The 18920-nt window shown below is 32.3% G+C and overlaps 1 protein-coding gene across 1 annotated transcript in view; it reads left to right on the top strand.

Moving 5' to 3' along the window:
- Nucleotides 1–18920, top strand: part of LOC114338920 (extracellular serine/threonine protein CG31145) — a 964172-nt gene that overhangs the window by 463260 nt on the left and 481992 nt on the right. Inside the window, exon 5 of the mRNA XM_050647518.1 lies at nucleotides 13597–13644. Within this exon, the coding sequence (XP_050503475.1) occupies nucleotides 13597–13644 (48 nt within the window). The remainder of the gene's footprint in view (nucleotides 1–13596; nucleotides 13645–18920) is intronic.

Here is an 18920-nt window from a genome sequence, read left to right as displayed (position 1 = left end):
AATCATCCGCATATCGTATGTTATTGGCCCAGGTACCATTCACTTTGATGCCGCTTTCGCATTCCTCAAGAGCTTCCTGGAAGATACTTTCCGAATATAGATTGAACAGTAGTGGGGAGAGAATGCATCCCTGTCTTACACCTCTGAGAATTTTTTGAGCTTGCGTTGTTTCATTATCCACCTTGACGACAGCTGTTTGATTCCAGTAAAGAGCCTCTATGCAACGAATGTCTTTTTGATCTATGTCGAGTTGTTTTAGTATATGTACGAGTTTATGATGTTGTACTCGATCGAAGGCTTTTTCATAATCTATAAAGCACATCATTACATCTTTCCTTTGATCGTAGCAGTTCTGAGCTAGCACTTGGGTTGCAACTAGTGCTTCCCTGGTACCCAGGCCTTTTCGAAATCCAAATTGTGAGCAACCAATAACCTTATCGCATTTTGTGGAGATTCTGTAGTGAAGAACTTTGAGGAATATTTTTAAAGAATGGCTCATCAGACTTATTAGTCGGTGCTCTTGACACTTTGTTGCGTTGTTCTTTTTTGGCAAAGGAATAAAGGTAGATACAAGCCATTGGACAGGGAATTTTCCTTTTTTATAGATTTGGTTGAAAAATCTTTGGAGTATCGTAATTCCCTCTTCATCTAACAATCTGAGTAACTCAACAGGAATTTTATCAGGTCCAACTGCTTTCCCGTCTTTCGAGGTATTTATTGCTCTAGTAATTTCTTCAATTGTGATCTCGGGACCAGATAGGTTGTTAATATATATCACTTGTTCCTGAGCGACTTCTATCTCAGGCCTCTCGTCTGCAAAGAGATTTTTGATGTATTTTTCCCATATGAGTTTCCTCTCTCTATCATCTTGTGCCATTTTTCCTTGTTCATTTTCTAAGTTAGAAAATTTCTTTTTTCTGTATATTCCAGCTACCTCCTTTAGTTTCTTATGTAGGTTGTGGTCATCATGTTGTTTTTGTAACTGTTCCATTTCCTCACACTGTTTCTTTAGCCACTTATTTTTTGCCGTTCTTATCTCTCTTCTTATGCGTTGTTGTTGTTCTCGATATTTGTCTCGGTTCCCTTGGTTTTTATGTTTTCTTCTTTCTTCGAACATTGCCAGGATTTCGTCAGTCATCCAACTTTTCTTTTGTATTTTTTGTTTATAACCTAATTCTTTTTTAACTGTATCCGTCATTGTTTCCTCTATGGCTCTCCATGTGTTATCCAAATTAACTTCTCTTTCTAGTTCTACTTTTGTATTCTTTGTTAGTTCTTTGTTTAATTTCATACTTAATTCTCTTCTGGTATTCTCATCTTTAAGTTTAGCATAGTCTATTGTTGGTTCTGGTTTAGGTCTCCTCATATTAGTGATTTTTATTTTTATTTCTGCTAAGAGAAGGACATGGTCTGATGGAACATCGGCGCCAGGGTATGTACAAGTTCTAGTTATTGATGATCCAAATCTTTTGTTAACCATTATGTAATCGATCTGGTTTCGAACTATACTCTCGGGGCGGTCCGCTGGTATTAGATATTTTTATATCTTCCTCTTGGCAAAATTGATATAGTCGTTCGCCTCGGTCATTTCTCTCTCCCAGGCCGTACGGGCCTATTAAATCGTCGTCTCTACCTCTCCCTATCTTGGCATTAAAGTCGCCCATTATGAGGTCATTACTTCATGTCTCTTCACGTTACTAAGCAGTTGTTTAAGTTCTGCGTAGAACATTTCTATATCTTCTTCTGTCACATTTAAGAAAATATCCATAATATACTTAGTTCTGCATCTAATGTCAAATTGTCACGAGGAGAACACAAACAAGCAAATTTAAGCGCTCGATTTACTTCGGTAAGATTATTTCATGAATAAAACTGTATTTATAAATAAATTAACTAACATTTTATTAATATCTTCATCTAAATATTTGCTAAACTGTGCTTTTGTTGTTATATGTTTTTGACATACTGTTGTAGACGGTTTTTATATTATAAAGACTTGAATTTTATATGTAAGTATTAAAAAATAATCTTACGAATATCACACGACACTAAGAATAAATAAGAAAATAATGCTTCATTTTTTCTCAAATTTGTTGTCATTGGGAAATGTTGTCTAATGCCAGACAAAAATTTTTCGAAAAACTGTCGCATTATTGTCAATTTATTCACACTCTCTTGTGATATTATACCCGAAAATTTATGTAAATATCATTGTTAAAATTATCAACAAAAATTATTGAAATTGTAATTATTGAACCATGGTCAGAACTAAATACAATATACTTATTGTACATTTTTTGATTTTGTTTTTTTTGGCTTTAATTCCTTTATTTATTCTAATTCTTATTTTTCATTTTTCGTTATTGATATTTTAAGTAAACAAGTTCGCCAGTACTTCGTGCTGTATGAGGTGACGAAGTTATATTTTTATACGGTTGCGAGATATCAGCTTTTTTATATTGAGCATGGAACATTTGTATAGATGATACAGACATGAACCTTCAGGAAGTGGAAAGCTGGTATGAGTATTGCTTTCTGCACATATAAATAACATATATATAACATATGAGGCCATCAGAAGGCAAGTTTTAGATAGATACGTTTAATCTAGAACACACTGGTTCCTTCTTTTTGAATTGAGTATGTGTATTGCGACATACAAGACAATAATCAAGTAAAATGAAACAGGATATCATATATACATTTATTTTTAAATTATTCAGACGTACAAAAATTTAAAGTATAAACGAAAAAACAAAACAAAAACATTTATCCAAAGTTGAGAATAATAATTATAGATGATACAAAACGACAAAGTCTTGGAAAAATAAGGACAAGCCGATCACGTGAAACGCTTTTACAAGTTGTGAATAAATTAACCGTAAAATAGATATACACCAAATACAAAACAAAATACAGATATCTGTATCAAAGAAAACCGTTTATGAGGAAACAATAGCGATCAACAGGTAGCGAAAACGCGTTCCAAGATTGCGGCTGTAATTTTGAATATTTTTTCGAGATATTTGGCACACGTATTCGTAATATAATAAAGAATGGCGGTACAGAGCCCAATTTGAAAAATATATTAATATGTGGAAATTACTCTGTAATTAAATACAATATTAAAAAAACGAGCCCGTACCGCCATTAAGAAGAACAAAAAAATACACTTTCGTCAAATAAACTTTTTTGTCCGATGCCTAGATTTTGTGTCATTTTGGAACTACTAATGAAATAAAAAATTTTGATTTGATAGCAAAAGTGCAAAAAAGATTTTTTTCTTCAGAATGATAAAAAATAGAACAAACTTTATCTTAGCCACAAAAGTCGATTTTTACGATTTGTTTAAATAAATGTTTAAATAATTACACTTTTATAAGAAAATAATTTTTTATAATGCCACGTTTTTATTATTTATAGAACTAAATGTAAAATTATAAACTATTTTGTTTAAATTCTCTATTGTTCAACCTGATCGTCAATGAAATAATAAAAAAAGTAAGAACAAAAAAAGGATACCAAATGGGAGAAAAAACAACTTAAAATAATCTGCTATGCAGACGACGCAATACTAATCTCTAAAAGTGAAGATGATTTTCAACGTATCAACGTACCAATGTAATATAACCGCTAGAAAATTTACCATGTTAAGTTCCCCAAAAAAGACTAAATGCATGGTTATAACAGCAAATCTAATAAACTGTAAATTAGAGCTGGAGGGTCAGATAATAGAACAAGTCATGGAGTTATTTAAGTTAGGAGTTATCTAATATCTAGGCATCACACTAGCCTAGCTACGGAAAGCTCGAAATAGAAGTGTAAGATCAAGTGAATAAAGCAAACAGAGCCGCAGGTTGCCTGAATCAAACAATATGGAGAAATAAAAATATCGGAAAGGAAATGAAAATCAGAATTTACAAAACAGTCATCAGACCAAGAATGACATACGCGGCAGAAATACGATCTGATACAGAAAGGACAAAAACAATGCTACCAACAGCAGAGATAAAAACACTTCAAAAGGTCGATGCTAAGACACTATGGGATAGAGCTATAAGTGCAGATATACGACGGAGATGCAAGGTGGACAATATTAATAACTGTGATGGTAAAAAACAGAGTAGAATGGAACGACCACATAAGCCGAATGACAAAAAATAAAGTAGTAAGGACGACGAGAGACAGTTCCCCAATAGGAAGACGATAGCTGGGAAGACTACGAAAACGATGGAATGACAACTTACTGGAGGCACATTGAAAAACAGAGAGAGTCATGTCTACACAAAAAGAAGGAGAAGAAGAATTCCTATATCTTCTTCTTTCTTCTTCTTCTCCTTGTAATAGGCCTATGTCCTGTTTCTTCTGTTACAGTCTTTGCTGCGATCCGGAGCTCCAACTCTCGTACCATCGTTTTTTGGGTCTTCCTATGGGTCGCTTGGTGTTGGGCTTCTGTGTTTTCGCCCACTGCGCCATACGTTCAGGGTCCATCCGATCTACGTGGTCTCTCTACATGCGTCGTCGCGCTCTTGTCCATCTCACTACGTCTTGAACGCCTAGCTCTCTCAATGTGTCTTCGTTTCGCATTCTATCTCTGAGTGATACCTCTTATGGATCTTAGGGTTTTCATCTCTGTTGTTCTCATTATTTGTTTGGTATTTGTTGTCTCGGCCCTTGTCTCAGCTGCGTATGTCAGTACGGGTCTAACACATGTCTTATAAATGCGGACTTTGCTTTCGGTGCTCATATATTAAATTTATTCCGCCAGATTATATCCCTCAGGAAACCAGATATTCCCGCTGCTTTCGTTGCCTGCTGCTCTGATTCTTGCCACAGATGCCTGTCGCTAGATATTTCCACACCTAAGTATCTACAATCCATTACCTGTTCGATTATATGGTCGTCCACTACTAATTTACATCTAATTGGGTTCCTGGATATTACCATTTGGATAGTGTCAGGTTATACTTTTCGGCGGTTATTTTGAATTTTTGTAGTAGGCCTTGTAAGTCATCTTCGTTTTCGGCTAATTCCTATATCATGGAAGAAATTTGGAAACGATTTTAAACTCATATAAATCAAAGAAAATGTTTAAAAGGGTAAACAGTTAATGAAACCTGTTTCGAAATAATAATTATTGTGTTATATCTTAATGTAGCTAATATTATATTAACTTGATAAAATATGAAATATTAACATGCTAATTAAAGTACATTAAAGAATATAAAAAAATATAAAAAAATAGGAAACACCCGGGTTTGAACAAGGGACCTCTCGATCTGCAGGAGATTGCTCTACCACTGAGGTATATTCGCTGCGCTGTTGATTAACGTACTTTAGAACGGGATCTAAATATCATTGCATTATTTTCATTTAAAATGGGTCAAAATTTAAAATAAAACTCAATGCCTCAATGTAAAAGCTGTTGAATATTGCATTGTCGTCGAGTTCTGAGCTATTCTGAAAATTTCAGATATCTAGGTAGTCTGGAAGTATGTTTGACATCGATTACAAGATTTTTATGGAACGGTGACAAAAAACAAGTGAAGTATATAAAAACGTTTTAATAAATAGGACCACTTTTCGCATGGGCGACTAGTTGAATCTTATTCTGCCGTGTCTCACGAAAATGATTATGTAGACATATCTCAAGGAAGTGTTTTTAGAATGAACCCGAGCTTTTTCCCTTTTTACATACATTTTAGTGAACCCTTTCTTCTGTAATATTATATTTGCAATATTTTTGTAAAAACGACCTTAGATTTATATGACTTATTTTTTAATGGTATATTAGCGAGAGACTGAAAGAAATTTTGTTCTGAAGCTATTTCCTTGTGGCACTTTTATGATTAACTATTTATATTGGAAATAAGCCACAATTAAATTAAAAAAAATAATTTTATTAACGTTTCGACGCCCAAATCGGGTGTCGTTGTCAAATTTTATTTATTGAGTATTTTGTATTTTGACAACGACACCCGATTTGGCCGTAGAAACGTTAATACAATTATTTTTTTCAATTTAATTGTGGCTTATTTCCCATATAAATAGTTAGTCACTGAAAGAAATAATTTGAGTGATGTAATAAGATGGGAAGATGTTTAATGTGTATTTTTTCCTAGTGTAAGGACTGGTATAATAATTAATTTATTACATTAAAATATTACAAATTTTTTATCAGATGTAAAAATTATGGTTAGAAATAGATTAAAAGTATGTGTATAATTTAGTAAATATAAATTTTCACTTTATTTTACATATCCATGTGGTAATTAATTTTAGTTATACATTCTTAACTTAAATTATACAAAATTATATCTAAAACTCCTAAATATATTGTAAAATAAAACAAAAGAGTTTCCAGATCGTTCTATTTTGTTATCGCTATCCTCAATTAAGTTAATAGTCCAGGAACTGAAGCTTTTCACCTCGCAATTTTTACAGAATGGATATATTTGCTTGAAAATTTGAGAATAAATAGTGGATAGTCCAAGGCTCAAAATCTATATGCCACCCCATCTCGGAGGTGGAAATTTTTTATTATATTTTGACCGCAAAAGTTGGTAAAAATATTAATTTTAAACAAAAAATGTTTTATACATTTTTTTGATAAAATTAATAGTTTTCGATTTATTCGCTATCGAAAGTGTTAGTTTTATATCGAAAAAATCAATGTTTTTCGATATAGATACTCATTTATGATTCACTCAATTTTTACCGTAGAAAAATTTTTTTCAAACCAAGTTCTTGGGAATTAAATGATCTACAATTTCATATTTAAACATTTTTTCGTATCTCTGATGCTAATCTTTCTATTCTGAAGAAAATGGCATTTTTACCAAACTACAAAAATTCGTTATTCGCTTTTAACACCAGTTTTTTTAAAAAGTAATCATTCTAAACCAGTCAAACTTCTAGAATCTATTAATAATACATAAATAAAGAAGAATGAATAAGGCCAATGACTAAAGACACCGCCAACTTGCATTATTATGCTTCCAATTGGATTTCTTCTTATTTTGTCAAAAAAAATATATTGATTTTTTAACCGTAACTTTTTTATTTTTTATCTTAGAAAGTTTGGTAAAATAGTATATTAAGTATGGAGAACGGTAAGGGTTTTATACCGATCGAAGACAATTGTTTGGAGGAGGAGCGGAGCGACGACTCCAATTATTGTCTGAGATCGGTTACCCTTAACGTTCGACATGCTTATAACGTTTTCTGCACGATTGATACCATTATAAATTATAAAATTAAACATTTTCGTCATATTGACTAGTTTCATTCATTTTATCAAGATAGATACTTTGGTTGTTAGGTAGTAACTAGGGTGCATAACAACAATGGAGAATTGAGTTTTTATTTAGTTGTCAATAATTGTAAGTACAATTTTGATTATTATAAATTAAAATATGAGCGAAAGTGAATTTGAAGAAATTGAACGGGCTTGGGAAGAAGGGTGTTCCGCAATTATTCCCGAAAAATCCAAAATCCGTTATCAAAATACCTACCAAAGTTTTAAAAAATGGTGCGAATGCAAGAATTTAAGAATCGAAGAAAATACTCTATTGGCATATTTCGTTCAGTTGAAGACATATGCAGTTGAAAGCTCCTGGAAGCCTCTGGGCAGAATATTCAATGATTAAATCCACCGTTTTTCTTTATGATGGCATTGATATTTCCAAGTTTTCAACTTTGATCGCGTATTTGAAGATAAAAAATGTTGGATACTACTAATGTATGCGATTCTGCAGGAGTTTGTGTTAGAAGTGAAACCACAGCCCAAACAAGTGGGATGTCATTAAATAATTTAACAAATTTTACCATAAGTTTCAATATTAATAAACAATTCGTTAGTTTTATTTATTCTTTCAAAAAATAAATTAAAATTAAGAGATTTTTTAACTCGACGGTAAGTGAATTACTTACCGTCGAGTTGGAGTACTTACCATCGAGTTGGATTACTTACCGTCGAGTTGCTAGTAAATGTCACCTACTGACGTAAAATCTGTCACGGTAAACAGTCAAAAATGATCAATCGTGCAAAAAAGAATTTTGTAGGTTTCTACAAGATCTATAAGTCTATTAATATTGAATATTTTTAAAGTGCTCAGTCGCAAAAAGAGGCGACTTTGAAAGGGTTGGTAAAGGTGGTTTTTGCATGTTATTTCAAGTTTTAATTGTCAATAGGTCACTCAATCTTTGCCGTAGAAAAAATGTTTGCAAACCTAGTTCTTGGGATTTAAATTAGCTACAATTTCATATTTAAACATTTTTGTCGTATAGTCCTGTCGCCAGGGGGGGTACAACGGCCTCGTTAATTCAGATGGACTTACCCAAGTTTTTTTTATGTATTTTGACCCGTAGAACACGAATTTTTTGGGTAACAGTTGATCCGGATGTCGATAAGATTGTTATTGACCAAGAACTTGAGGAATTACATAACAGAGATTTCTCGCAAAACAAAACATGTTTTTTGTATTTTTTGGGTCATTTTAAGCAAAAAATATTTCTACAAGTTTTTTAGTAGGATGCACAGTTTTCGAGATAAACGCGGTTGAACTTTCAAAAAATCGAAAAACTGCAATTTTTAAACCCGAATAACTTTTTATTAAAAAATAAAATAGCAATTCTGCTTAGCGCCTTTGAAAGTTCAAGTCAAATTATGTCGGTTTTGATTATTTGCATTGCTAAAAATTTATTGTGTTATTGTTAAACAAAGCTACAAACAACTAGTGCGTGAGTGATGTTTCTATGATTTCTCATTTAAAATCGAACGAGTAGGTAGAATAGGTACTAGTGCAATCAAGACTATTTCTACGTTACATGCGTTAAAACGCATGTAAAAGCACGGGAAACCCTACGTGTTTATAGCTTTGTTAAACAATAAAAAAATAAATTTTTACCAATGCAAATAATCAAAACCGATATAATTTGACTTAAACTTTCAAATGCGGTAAGCAGACTTGCTATTTTATTTTTTAATCAAAAGTTATTCGGGTTCAAAAATTGCAATTTTTCGATTTTTTTAAAGTTCAACCGCGTTTATCTCGAAAACTGTGCATCCTACGAAAAAACTTGTAGAAATATTTTTTACTTAAAATGGCCCAAAAAATACAAAATATTGTTTTGTTTTGCCAAAAGTCGCTGTTATTTGATTCCTCAAGTTCTTGGTCTATAACAATCTTATCGACATCCGGATCAACTGTTACCCAAAAAATTCGTGTTCTACGGGTCAAAATACATAAAAAAAACTTGAGTAAGTCCATCTGAATTAACGAGGCCGTTGTACCCCCCCTGGCGACAGGACTAGTATCTCTGATGCTAATCTTTCTATTCCGAAGAAAAGGGCATTTTTTACTAAACTACAAAAATTTGTTATTCGCTTTTAACTCCATTTTTTTTAAAACTAATCATTCTAAGCCGGTCAAACTTCTATTGACTTCTAAATGAGTAAATTTAATTAGGGTGGTGATTCGAGAGTTGTTCCGATAACTTTTTTGCTGAAAAAAATAGAGACTGACATTTTTTTCGTTATAAGTCACTTAATTTTTGAGCTAGATACTTTTTTTTATTTCTGAAGATAGATATTTTTAAATACTTCAAATTAGTTTCAACAGGTTATCCTCGAAAAATACATAGCTTTCCCGTCGTTTGATTTTGAAACTACAATATTTAGCATTTGACGAAGAGGAGCTAACATATAAAAAATATAGCTCTATTACTATTGGTTTTAAAGAAAATTAAAAAACACGGATTTATTTATTTTTCAAAAGGTACATTTTTGTTAAGCAAAGTTGTTTTGATAAAACTAAAACTTTTTGAGTTATTAGCAGAAAACTGATTAAAAACATTGATTTTTTCGATATAAAACTAACACTTTCGATAGCGAATAAATCTAAAACTATTAATTTTATCAGAAAAATGTATAGAAGGTTTTTTTCTTATAATGAATGTTTTTACCAAATCTTACGGTCAAAATATAATAAAAATTTCCACCCCCGAGATGGCGTGACAACCACCCCCATGGTAAAAGGGCGTTTTGGCATGATATAGAATTTGATCCTTGGACTATCCATTACTTATTCTCAAGTTTTAAAGCAAATCGATCTATTCTGTAAAAATTGCGAAGTTTTGTCCTATTTTAAGCTTCATTACTTGGACTATAAGTATAATTAGTTCAATTATATTGTTGTGATCCAGATCCAGAGTGATGTATGAATTTCTTTTAGTTATTACGTGACCAACTGAATTTTTTTAATTACTTGCAGAAATATTGTCACGTTGTCTTATCAAGTTTACAATAGTACTAGTTAGAGATGGAGAAGTATTTTGTAAGCGCACCTTTGATTTCAACTGGTTTAACATAATAATAATCCGACTTCTCATGCATGCTAATCAGTTACCTAATGTGAAAGATCAGTTTAGCTCAATGTTTTATGTATCAATAGGTTTAGATACTATTTGAAGCTCTGAAATACTAATATACAAAATGATACTGAAATTTTATTACAAAATCGTATTTAAATATGTATTACCTGAAATCAACCCCATTTTCTTTTATTCGGTGGTTGCATTTAGAGTACCTACCATACATAAATTAAAACTATAAATGTAGAGATGTGACAATATTATAGAATGCCGTTTTGCATTTGATTTGTACTTTTTTTGTTTCTTAAATCAATGTGTAATTCTTTGTTCACAAATACACATTAATGTTGTATGTCTTCTTCTTCTTCATGTGCCTTATCCGCTGAGGACGTTGGCTATCATCATAGCAATTTTAATTTTGTTTGCGGCATTTCTGAATAACTCGATCGATGTTAGTCCAAACCATTGGCGTAAGTTTTGAAGCCGTGAGTGTCTTCTTTTTCCGGGTCCGTGTTTGCTCTCTCTTTTACCCTGCATTATAAGTTGGAGTATATGATATTTATCATGTCTCATAATATGACCGAGGTATTCAAGTTTCCGTTTCTTAATTGTGAAAGAGACTTTTTGTTTTCCCATTCGGCGCAATACCTCTACGTTTGTGGTGTGAGTCGTCCAGGATATTTTGAGGATACGTCAGTACACCCACATTTCGAATGCCTCCAGCTTCCTCAGTAATGTTTCCGTTATTGTCCAAGCCTCTGCGCCATACAGAAAGACTGGAAATACATAGCATTTTAGCAGCCGTATTTTTGGTGCCAGAGATATGTCACAATGGGTGAATATATTTCGCAATGTTGTATGTATTAGATTTTATTATTGAAAATAAGAGAGTTTGCATACCGGGAAAGACAAAAAGTAATATTTGAAAAAGAGAAATTTTGCATCTAATATGAAATATATAACATGGAATCTGCTATGATCCTGATGTGATAATAGAAAAATAATATTAAAAATAAAATACTATACATTGTACGGCATATTAAATTTTTATATTTTAAATATACGCCAGTCAATGGGAGCAAGAATAGGATATTACCTCCGAATTCTATCCTACTGCATGGACTTTAATGAAATTTTGGTAATAGCCTCTACATATCTCCTAATTCAAAGTCTACCCTATGCCGATGTGTGCTTTTATCTTGGGGGTGGTTCCCACCCCTTCTCAAGGGTGGAAATTTTTTTGGTTAAAATAACTACGGGATTCGCTGAGAATATAATTCTAAGCAAAAACGGTTCAATATTTTTTTTTGAAAACTCAATACTTTTTGAGCTTTTCGTGGTTGAAAATTGGCCATTTTGATTAAAACTTAACACCTTTTCAAACGGTTTTTTGCGAATACCTTAAAAACTATGCATATAACTAAAAAAACTGTATAAAACAATTTTGTAGGTTATAAAAAACAAAGAGACACTTACCTTCATAAATCTTCTAGTTATAACACAAAAAGAGATATAGTAGGTGAAAACAGTTTGTTTTTTTTGGTACATGTTCAAATTGGTGTATTCAACTTGAAATAACAGAGAAACAGTCGATTTTAGGTGTATAATGCTCCAAATATATTTTGTAGTGCTTGAAAAGACCTTTAAAATGAGCAATATTAAAGGTTGATTATGTTCAAACTAAGCGAGGTATGCTGCAAACAAAATTGATAACTAATGTATTTTAAGAAAAAATGAGAAGTAATTTTAACCCTCATCCATCAGAATGTAAATGCATTGTTTTACTTCTAAAAAGTTGGATAGATTTAAAATAAATGGTTTTTGAAAAAAAAATTAAATTATAGGGCGCATTTTTAAATTTTCTTAAAAATCTTCCTTTTTCTCCGTGTAACTTGAAAATGATAAGAGATACAGAAATGAAATATGAAAACGAAATTTTCGTCTAAAAAACCCTTTATTTTTGTGTGGTATCTCTTTTTTGTATCTCTTATCATTTTCGAGTAACATGGAGAAAAAAGAAGATTTTTAAGGAAATTTAAAAATGTGCTCTACAATTTGATCTTATTTTTTTTAAAAACCATTCATTTCAAACCAGTCCAACTTGTGGAACATAGAAATAATACTATAGTAAAAAGTATTGTAGAAGGAAAACGATGTATTTAAATAATTCTGATTTATTAGTCATTAGTCATCAATTTTTTGCAGCATATCTCGCTTAGTTTGAATGTAATCGACATTTAATATTGCTCATTTTAAAGGTCTTTTCAAGAACTAAAAATGTTATTGGTATCAGTATACACCTAAAATTGACCGTTTTTCTGTTATTTCAAGTTGAATACACCTATTTGAACATGCTCCAAAAAAAAACAAACTCTCCTCACCTACCATTTCCTTTTTTTGTATTATAACTAGAAGATCTATGAAAGAACGAATTTCTTCTGTTTTTTATAAGCTACAAAAATATTTTATATAGTTTTTTTGTTAGATGGGTGGTTCGCCAAAATAAGCGACATATTGTGTAACTCGCTCTTTTCTTAAGTCCTTTACATACTATGCTTCTAATTATGTTGCCAAAGTTAAGTTATACAATAGATAAATGTACGCCACTTAACATTAATTCCAAAATCCGTCCGAAAAGGTGTCATTTTTCAATGAAAATGGGCAATTTTCAATCGCGAATAACTCAAAAAGTATTGAGTTTTCAAAAAATAATTATAGAACAGTTTTTGCTTAGAATTAGGTTCTCCAGCCTATTCCATGGCTATTTTAATAAAAAAAATTTCACCCACGAGAAGGGGTAGGAACCACCCCAAGATAAAAGCGCACATCGACATAGGGTAGACCTTATTTCTTGAGCTATTCGATACTTACAGTGAAAATATGAAGTAAATCGATGTAGTAGGATGGAATTCGGAGCCAAATATCCTCATTGACTGCCCTAATATCTAGTAGGATTTAGATACTTTCTATCCCTCAACATAGCATATCAGTTTTCTTTGCAAATCTCACCAATTAAGACATCAGTTTTACACCCAAAACATTCTTTGCAGACAACGTATTGTCTGTAGACGGTGCCTAAAGAAGAAGAATTTTCTGCAATCATTGTAAAGGTTCTGTTATTTTTTTTTTATTTTTGTCTTTTTATCTAGTTTAATATGTTTATTCGTCAATTTTTAAATGTTACTTTATTAATTTTCTTTAATAGTTTTATTTTAATTTCAGACTTAGCTGAATCAAGGTTGCATACTTTTGTAAGAGACATATTTAATGGTACGTAAGCATGCAATCTTGGGTATAAATTACTGATTTTCGAATAAGAGCATACTGTATTTAGTCAAATATTATACACTTAAGTTTATGAAAAAATGGTCAATTTTAATCTTGGAAAACTCTCACATTTACATAACTCAATTTTGATATATTTGTTTAATTTCATTTCATGAATATTGTCTCTTTCGTTTCAAAGATAGTAACTTTGTTTCAAACTTTACTCCAACTCTGTATATGAACTAACTATGTCTATACACTGAGGAGTGCACTAATAACTGAAAAATAACTCAAAAGACGGTAAACATAATAAGTTGTGAAATGAAAAGAGATGAAACTAGTAGAGGTGCGAAATCATCAATAGAAACCTATAAATTTACATTAGATTACAGTTTTTCACCTTTAGACCTATTGAATAAGTTTGGCAACTGCCACTGTGAAAGAAGAATTTTATAAAATTGAAAATTTTATAAAATTCTCCTGTGATAGTTTGACTCCGATACGTCTAAATGTGGAAAATTATCAATATATTGTAAATATGTTATAGGTGTCTATTGATAATTTCCCACCTCTATTAGATTCATTCCTTTTTATTTCACAAAGTATAAGGTTTCCGTCTATTGAGTTATTTTGCCGATTATTAGCACACTCATCACTGTATACGATGATGACCGCGCTAATAACCGGCAAAAGAACACAAAAGATGGAAAACATAATACTTTGTGCAAATAAAAAGAGATGAAACTAGTAGAGGTGTACAATTATCGATACTTACTCCTAACTTTGTGTCGTTACCAGTGCCGGTTTAACACAGTCTGCCGCCCAGTGCTGATATGGATGCCGCGCCCAGGCTCAAAAATATTTCTTAACTTTATTTCAATTAATAATTAAAACCGGTATAATTTGACTTAAACTTTCAATTGCTGTCAGCAGAATTGCTATTTTATTTTTTAATCAAACGTTATTCGCGTTCAAAAATTGCAATTTCTCGATTTTTTGAAAGTTCCACCGCGTTTATCTCGAAAACTATGCATCCTACGAAAAAACTTGTAAGAACATTTTTTGCTTAGAATTACCCAAGAAATACAAAAAAATGTTTTATTTTGCGAAAAATCGATTTTGTGTAATTCCTCAAGTTCTTTGTTTATAACAATCTTGTCGACATCCGGATCAACTGTTACCCAAAAAATTCGTGTTCTACGGGTCAAAATACATAAAAAAAACTTGGGTAAGTTCATCTAAATAAAGGAGCCCGTAGCACCCCCTCCTGGACACAGCACTAATTTGTTTATAAGCCAAAAAATTGTTTATAACTTTAAAACATTGCTGAGGCTGTTTAAATAATCCGATTTCAATTCTGTAAAGTGCATTAGATAGGTGGAGTACTTCTTTATATGTAAAAAAATTGACAAATCTTTGTATGTTCTAGTTTTTGTTGTGCAATATTTTAAAATTTTAATTTTTTAAAAAAGTTTAGATTTCAAAATTATTATGCAAAATCTAGTAAGTTAATTTTAATGAAATTTGGTGTACGGTCTTAGCACATTAAAAAAATTTTCTAAGCGAATTAGGAAGGTTCCAAGTATAACCTAAGTGATGGAAAATAATTGAATAAGGACAGGTTTGTTTTGCCCCCTTATTTTATATTTATTGCTATTTTGAAGCAAGGGTGATAAATTAAGACATTTTTAACAAATCGCATCTGATATAAAATTGAATTATCTTTGTTTTATTCCTATAGGACTTTGTTCTAAAATGAATAGTTTTTAAGTTATAAGCAAAAAAAGTAGAAAAAAACGAAAAAGTTTTGAAATTTTTAAATATTTTATTTTTTTATTAATGTTCCGGGCATACTTGAGAAGGAGCATAAATTAATTATTATTAACGAAGTTATCACCTAACTTTATCCGCAAAAATCTGAATGCCACCTCTCACATCCACCTAAAAACAGATTCTTACTGGTCTAATTATATTCTTAAACGCTGTAAAATGATATAATTTTACGGCGCGCGGCATGTTTGTACGTTATCTGACATTTAGATAACATAAACTGAACACAGTGCATAAACCATATAGGTACGTCGACGTTAATAATAATAATTTATTTATAAATTATTGTTAAGTTTTCAAGTTAATGATCAACCAGAAATTTTTTTATTATTATATCATGTGGATTTGTATGCAAATTTTATTTTACCATAATCATATAATTTCGGAACAGCACGCGCTTCGCGCGTACCGCCCCAGAACCTTCAACCGCCCGGTGCTACAGCACCCAAAAGACCCCTGGTTAAACCGGCGCTGGTCGTTACAACCCTTCGTGAATTTTAGTCGACTCGACAACATGCTTCCACTCTTATCTGTTTTAAGTCAAGCGTCCACATACCCGCATCGTACGCATCGTACGCAACGGATTTTAGTTTGACAATCGGTAATGCGATCCGTACGATGCGGATCAGTGGACGCGGTTACATAAGTTTCTGTACAAGGCAAACTAAAATCCGTTGCGTACGATGCGTACGATGCGTACGATGCGGGTCTGTGGACGCTTGAGGGACCATCGCATGGTATCCTAGCCTAGAGTATAGTATCCTACTCTTCATATTCGTGAATTCTCGCATATAAAATAATGCATTTATTTTATCGATATTTTATCGAAACTATATTATCGATCGCTTTGTAAAATAAATGCATTATTTTATATGCCAGAATTCACGAATCTGAAGAGTAGGATGCTATGCTCTAGGCTAGGATACCATGCGATGATCTCCGTAGTGAACGTAACCTTAGACAGCCTCTATCCAATTCTCCACGCCCATAGCTTTCAGGCCTCCTGCCATATTATCTCGCCACCAGCGTCGAGGGTGACCTCGTGGTCTTCTCCCAGTTGGGACTTCCTCCCATACCAGCCTTGCTGTTCTTTGGTCAGAATGTATTCTGAGGTGTCCTGCCCACTGGAGTCTTCTGGATTTTATTTATTTTATTACGTTAGAGTCTGGGTAAAGTTCTTCAAGCTTTTTGTTAGTTCTTATCCTATATTGACCTGCTGTCTTTCCCAACTACGTAGTTTCTCTTTTCTCTAAAATTATCGATAGGAACCTATAAATTTACATTAAATTACATAGTTTACCACCTTTAGACGTCTGTGACAGGAGAATTTTACAAAATTTTCCTGTCACTGTGACAGTTGTCATACTCCTCCGATACGTCCAAATGTGGGAAACTATGTAATGTAATATAAATTTATAGGTTCCTATCGATAATTTTACACCTCTACTATTTTTATCTCATTTTACTTCACAACGTATTCACGATGTTAAGTCACAACGACGACCTCTCGTGGATTTCGGCTGAACTAGAATCGAGCGTGTTTTCAATATCAAACCGTGTCACAAATAAAATTGCCCAGCGCAAGTACATGTAATAATAATTATTACATGTACTTGCGCTGGCCAATTTTTTGTATGACACGGTGACAGGAAAATACAGCGTGTTTTTTATGTTCATTCATGGGTATTCTTTCATTTTTCCTACTGTAACTATGGCAACACTGTTAGAATTACCCTTCTTGAGCTTATGAAACAATCAAACAGTTGTCACTAATAGTGTCATGGAATGGCGGATGGCGGTGGCTTTTAAAAATAAGACATATGTATTTTAAGGCAATTACATGAAAAAAAAAACGTGTGCTCTCAATAAAAATCTATTGTATAATCAACAGTAAGTAAAACAGAATTCATTGATATACATTTCATATCCGTAAGTCCTTTTACGGAATTAATATCGATTGTTTATTTACCTTTTAATAACGTCAATTTTAAATGTCAAATGTTGAAATTTAAACGTAAAAAATATGCTGATCCATTGTTACAGTTAAAAATACATTTTTCGAATTGAATTGTTAATATAAATTACAATGATTATTTTATTAAATAAACAAGTTTGAGTAATTTTATTTGCTAATAGGTATATTAAAAGTGCCATGCATCACTTGAATCTAACTTCAACCCGTGAGTAATGACCCGTGAATAACTTCAGCCCGTGAGTAATGAACTATTACTCACGGGTAAAGTAAGGGGTGTTATTATCTATTCAAAAATAGCGAACAATGAGCATATCATTAAACGGTCGTAGAAAAAAATGATTAACATGGATTCTTCACCTTTCAGTAAAAGTTGGCGTCGATGCTATTATACATGAATTTGAAAAAAAAAACATGTAAAAATAAATAATGAATATTACCTACTTCTTTCAAATGCATGTGCGCTCAGCGCTTGACATTAAAAACACCCTCGATTCTAGTTCAACTGAAATCCACGAGAGGTCGTCATTGTGACTTTACATCTCGAATTATGTTTCCCAGCTTTTGCGTTATTTTTCCGGTTCTTGGCGCACTGATCACTGAGTTAGCGTGAAAACCTCTAATGGAATATAAAAATTTTTGTCATTTTGTTAGAAAAGATACTCGTCATCTTTTAACCGTAATTGTACGTTCTCTGAACAAAATATAAATGAAAAAGAGTAAAATCCTGTATAAAAGGTATATTTAAAAACCCTCAAAAGGGCCACATCAAAATCACAACATAACTACAGTGGGTGATCATATTATTAGAGCCACCTCAGAAAATTTTACTTTTGTTTAATAATGGTATGTAAGTTTTTTCTTTATACGGTCCACGTTGCCTTTGAAACTTTAGAAATGGATGCTATGTTTCTGTTGGAGTGATTAGTATTGAATATTAAAGTTTTTATTTCTGCTATTTTCCTTGGTGAGATGTCTTTGGATTTCCCATGATGTTCTGGTACCACTAGTGTAACCAACGCGCAATTTTTACTAAATTCACATAAAATAGTATAGGCCTGTCAGAATATCACTAGAGAGCAATGGAAACTCGCAAAGTTTATTATAACTAAACACCAAGAATACAAAATAATAGGCACACGAGTTGCAAGCTAGGCTGGCAGCACTGACAAACAATGGCATCTGAGTCACGCATTGACACACATGCGTGTTGCCACTATTGTCAGACTATTTATTGCACTTTCATAAAGTGTAACAAGACAGCCAAATGAAAACAGATCCATTAATATATGATACAGCTCAATTATATACCCTTCCTCTAAAACATTGAATTTTGCTAGGTGGCTCTAATAATATGATCACTCACTGTAGTTTTCGACTGGTTTACCAGTCATCATCAGTGCTTACGTGCAATGTACCTGCTACCCACCAAGACCTTTTGAGGGTTTTTAAATATACTTTTTATACAGGATTTTAC

This window comes from Diabrotica virgifera, chromosome 3, assembly GCF_917563875.1.
Source record: "Diabrotica virgifera virgifera chromosome 3, PGI_DIABVI_V3a".
In the NCBI taxonomy this organism is placed as follows: Eukaryota; Metazoa; Arthropoda; class Insecta; order Coleoptera; family Chrysomelidae; genus Diabrotica; species Diabrotica virgifera.
The sequence above is the reverse complement of the archived record's forward strand: the minus strand, read 5'-3'. Positions and strand labels throughout refer to the sequence as shown.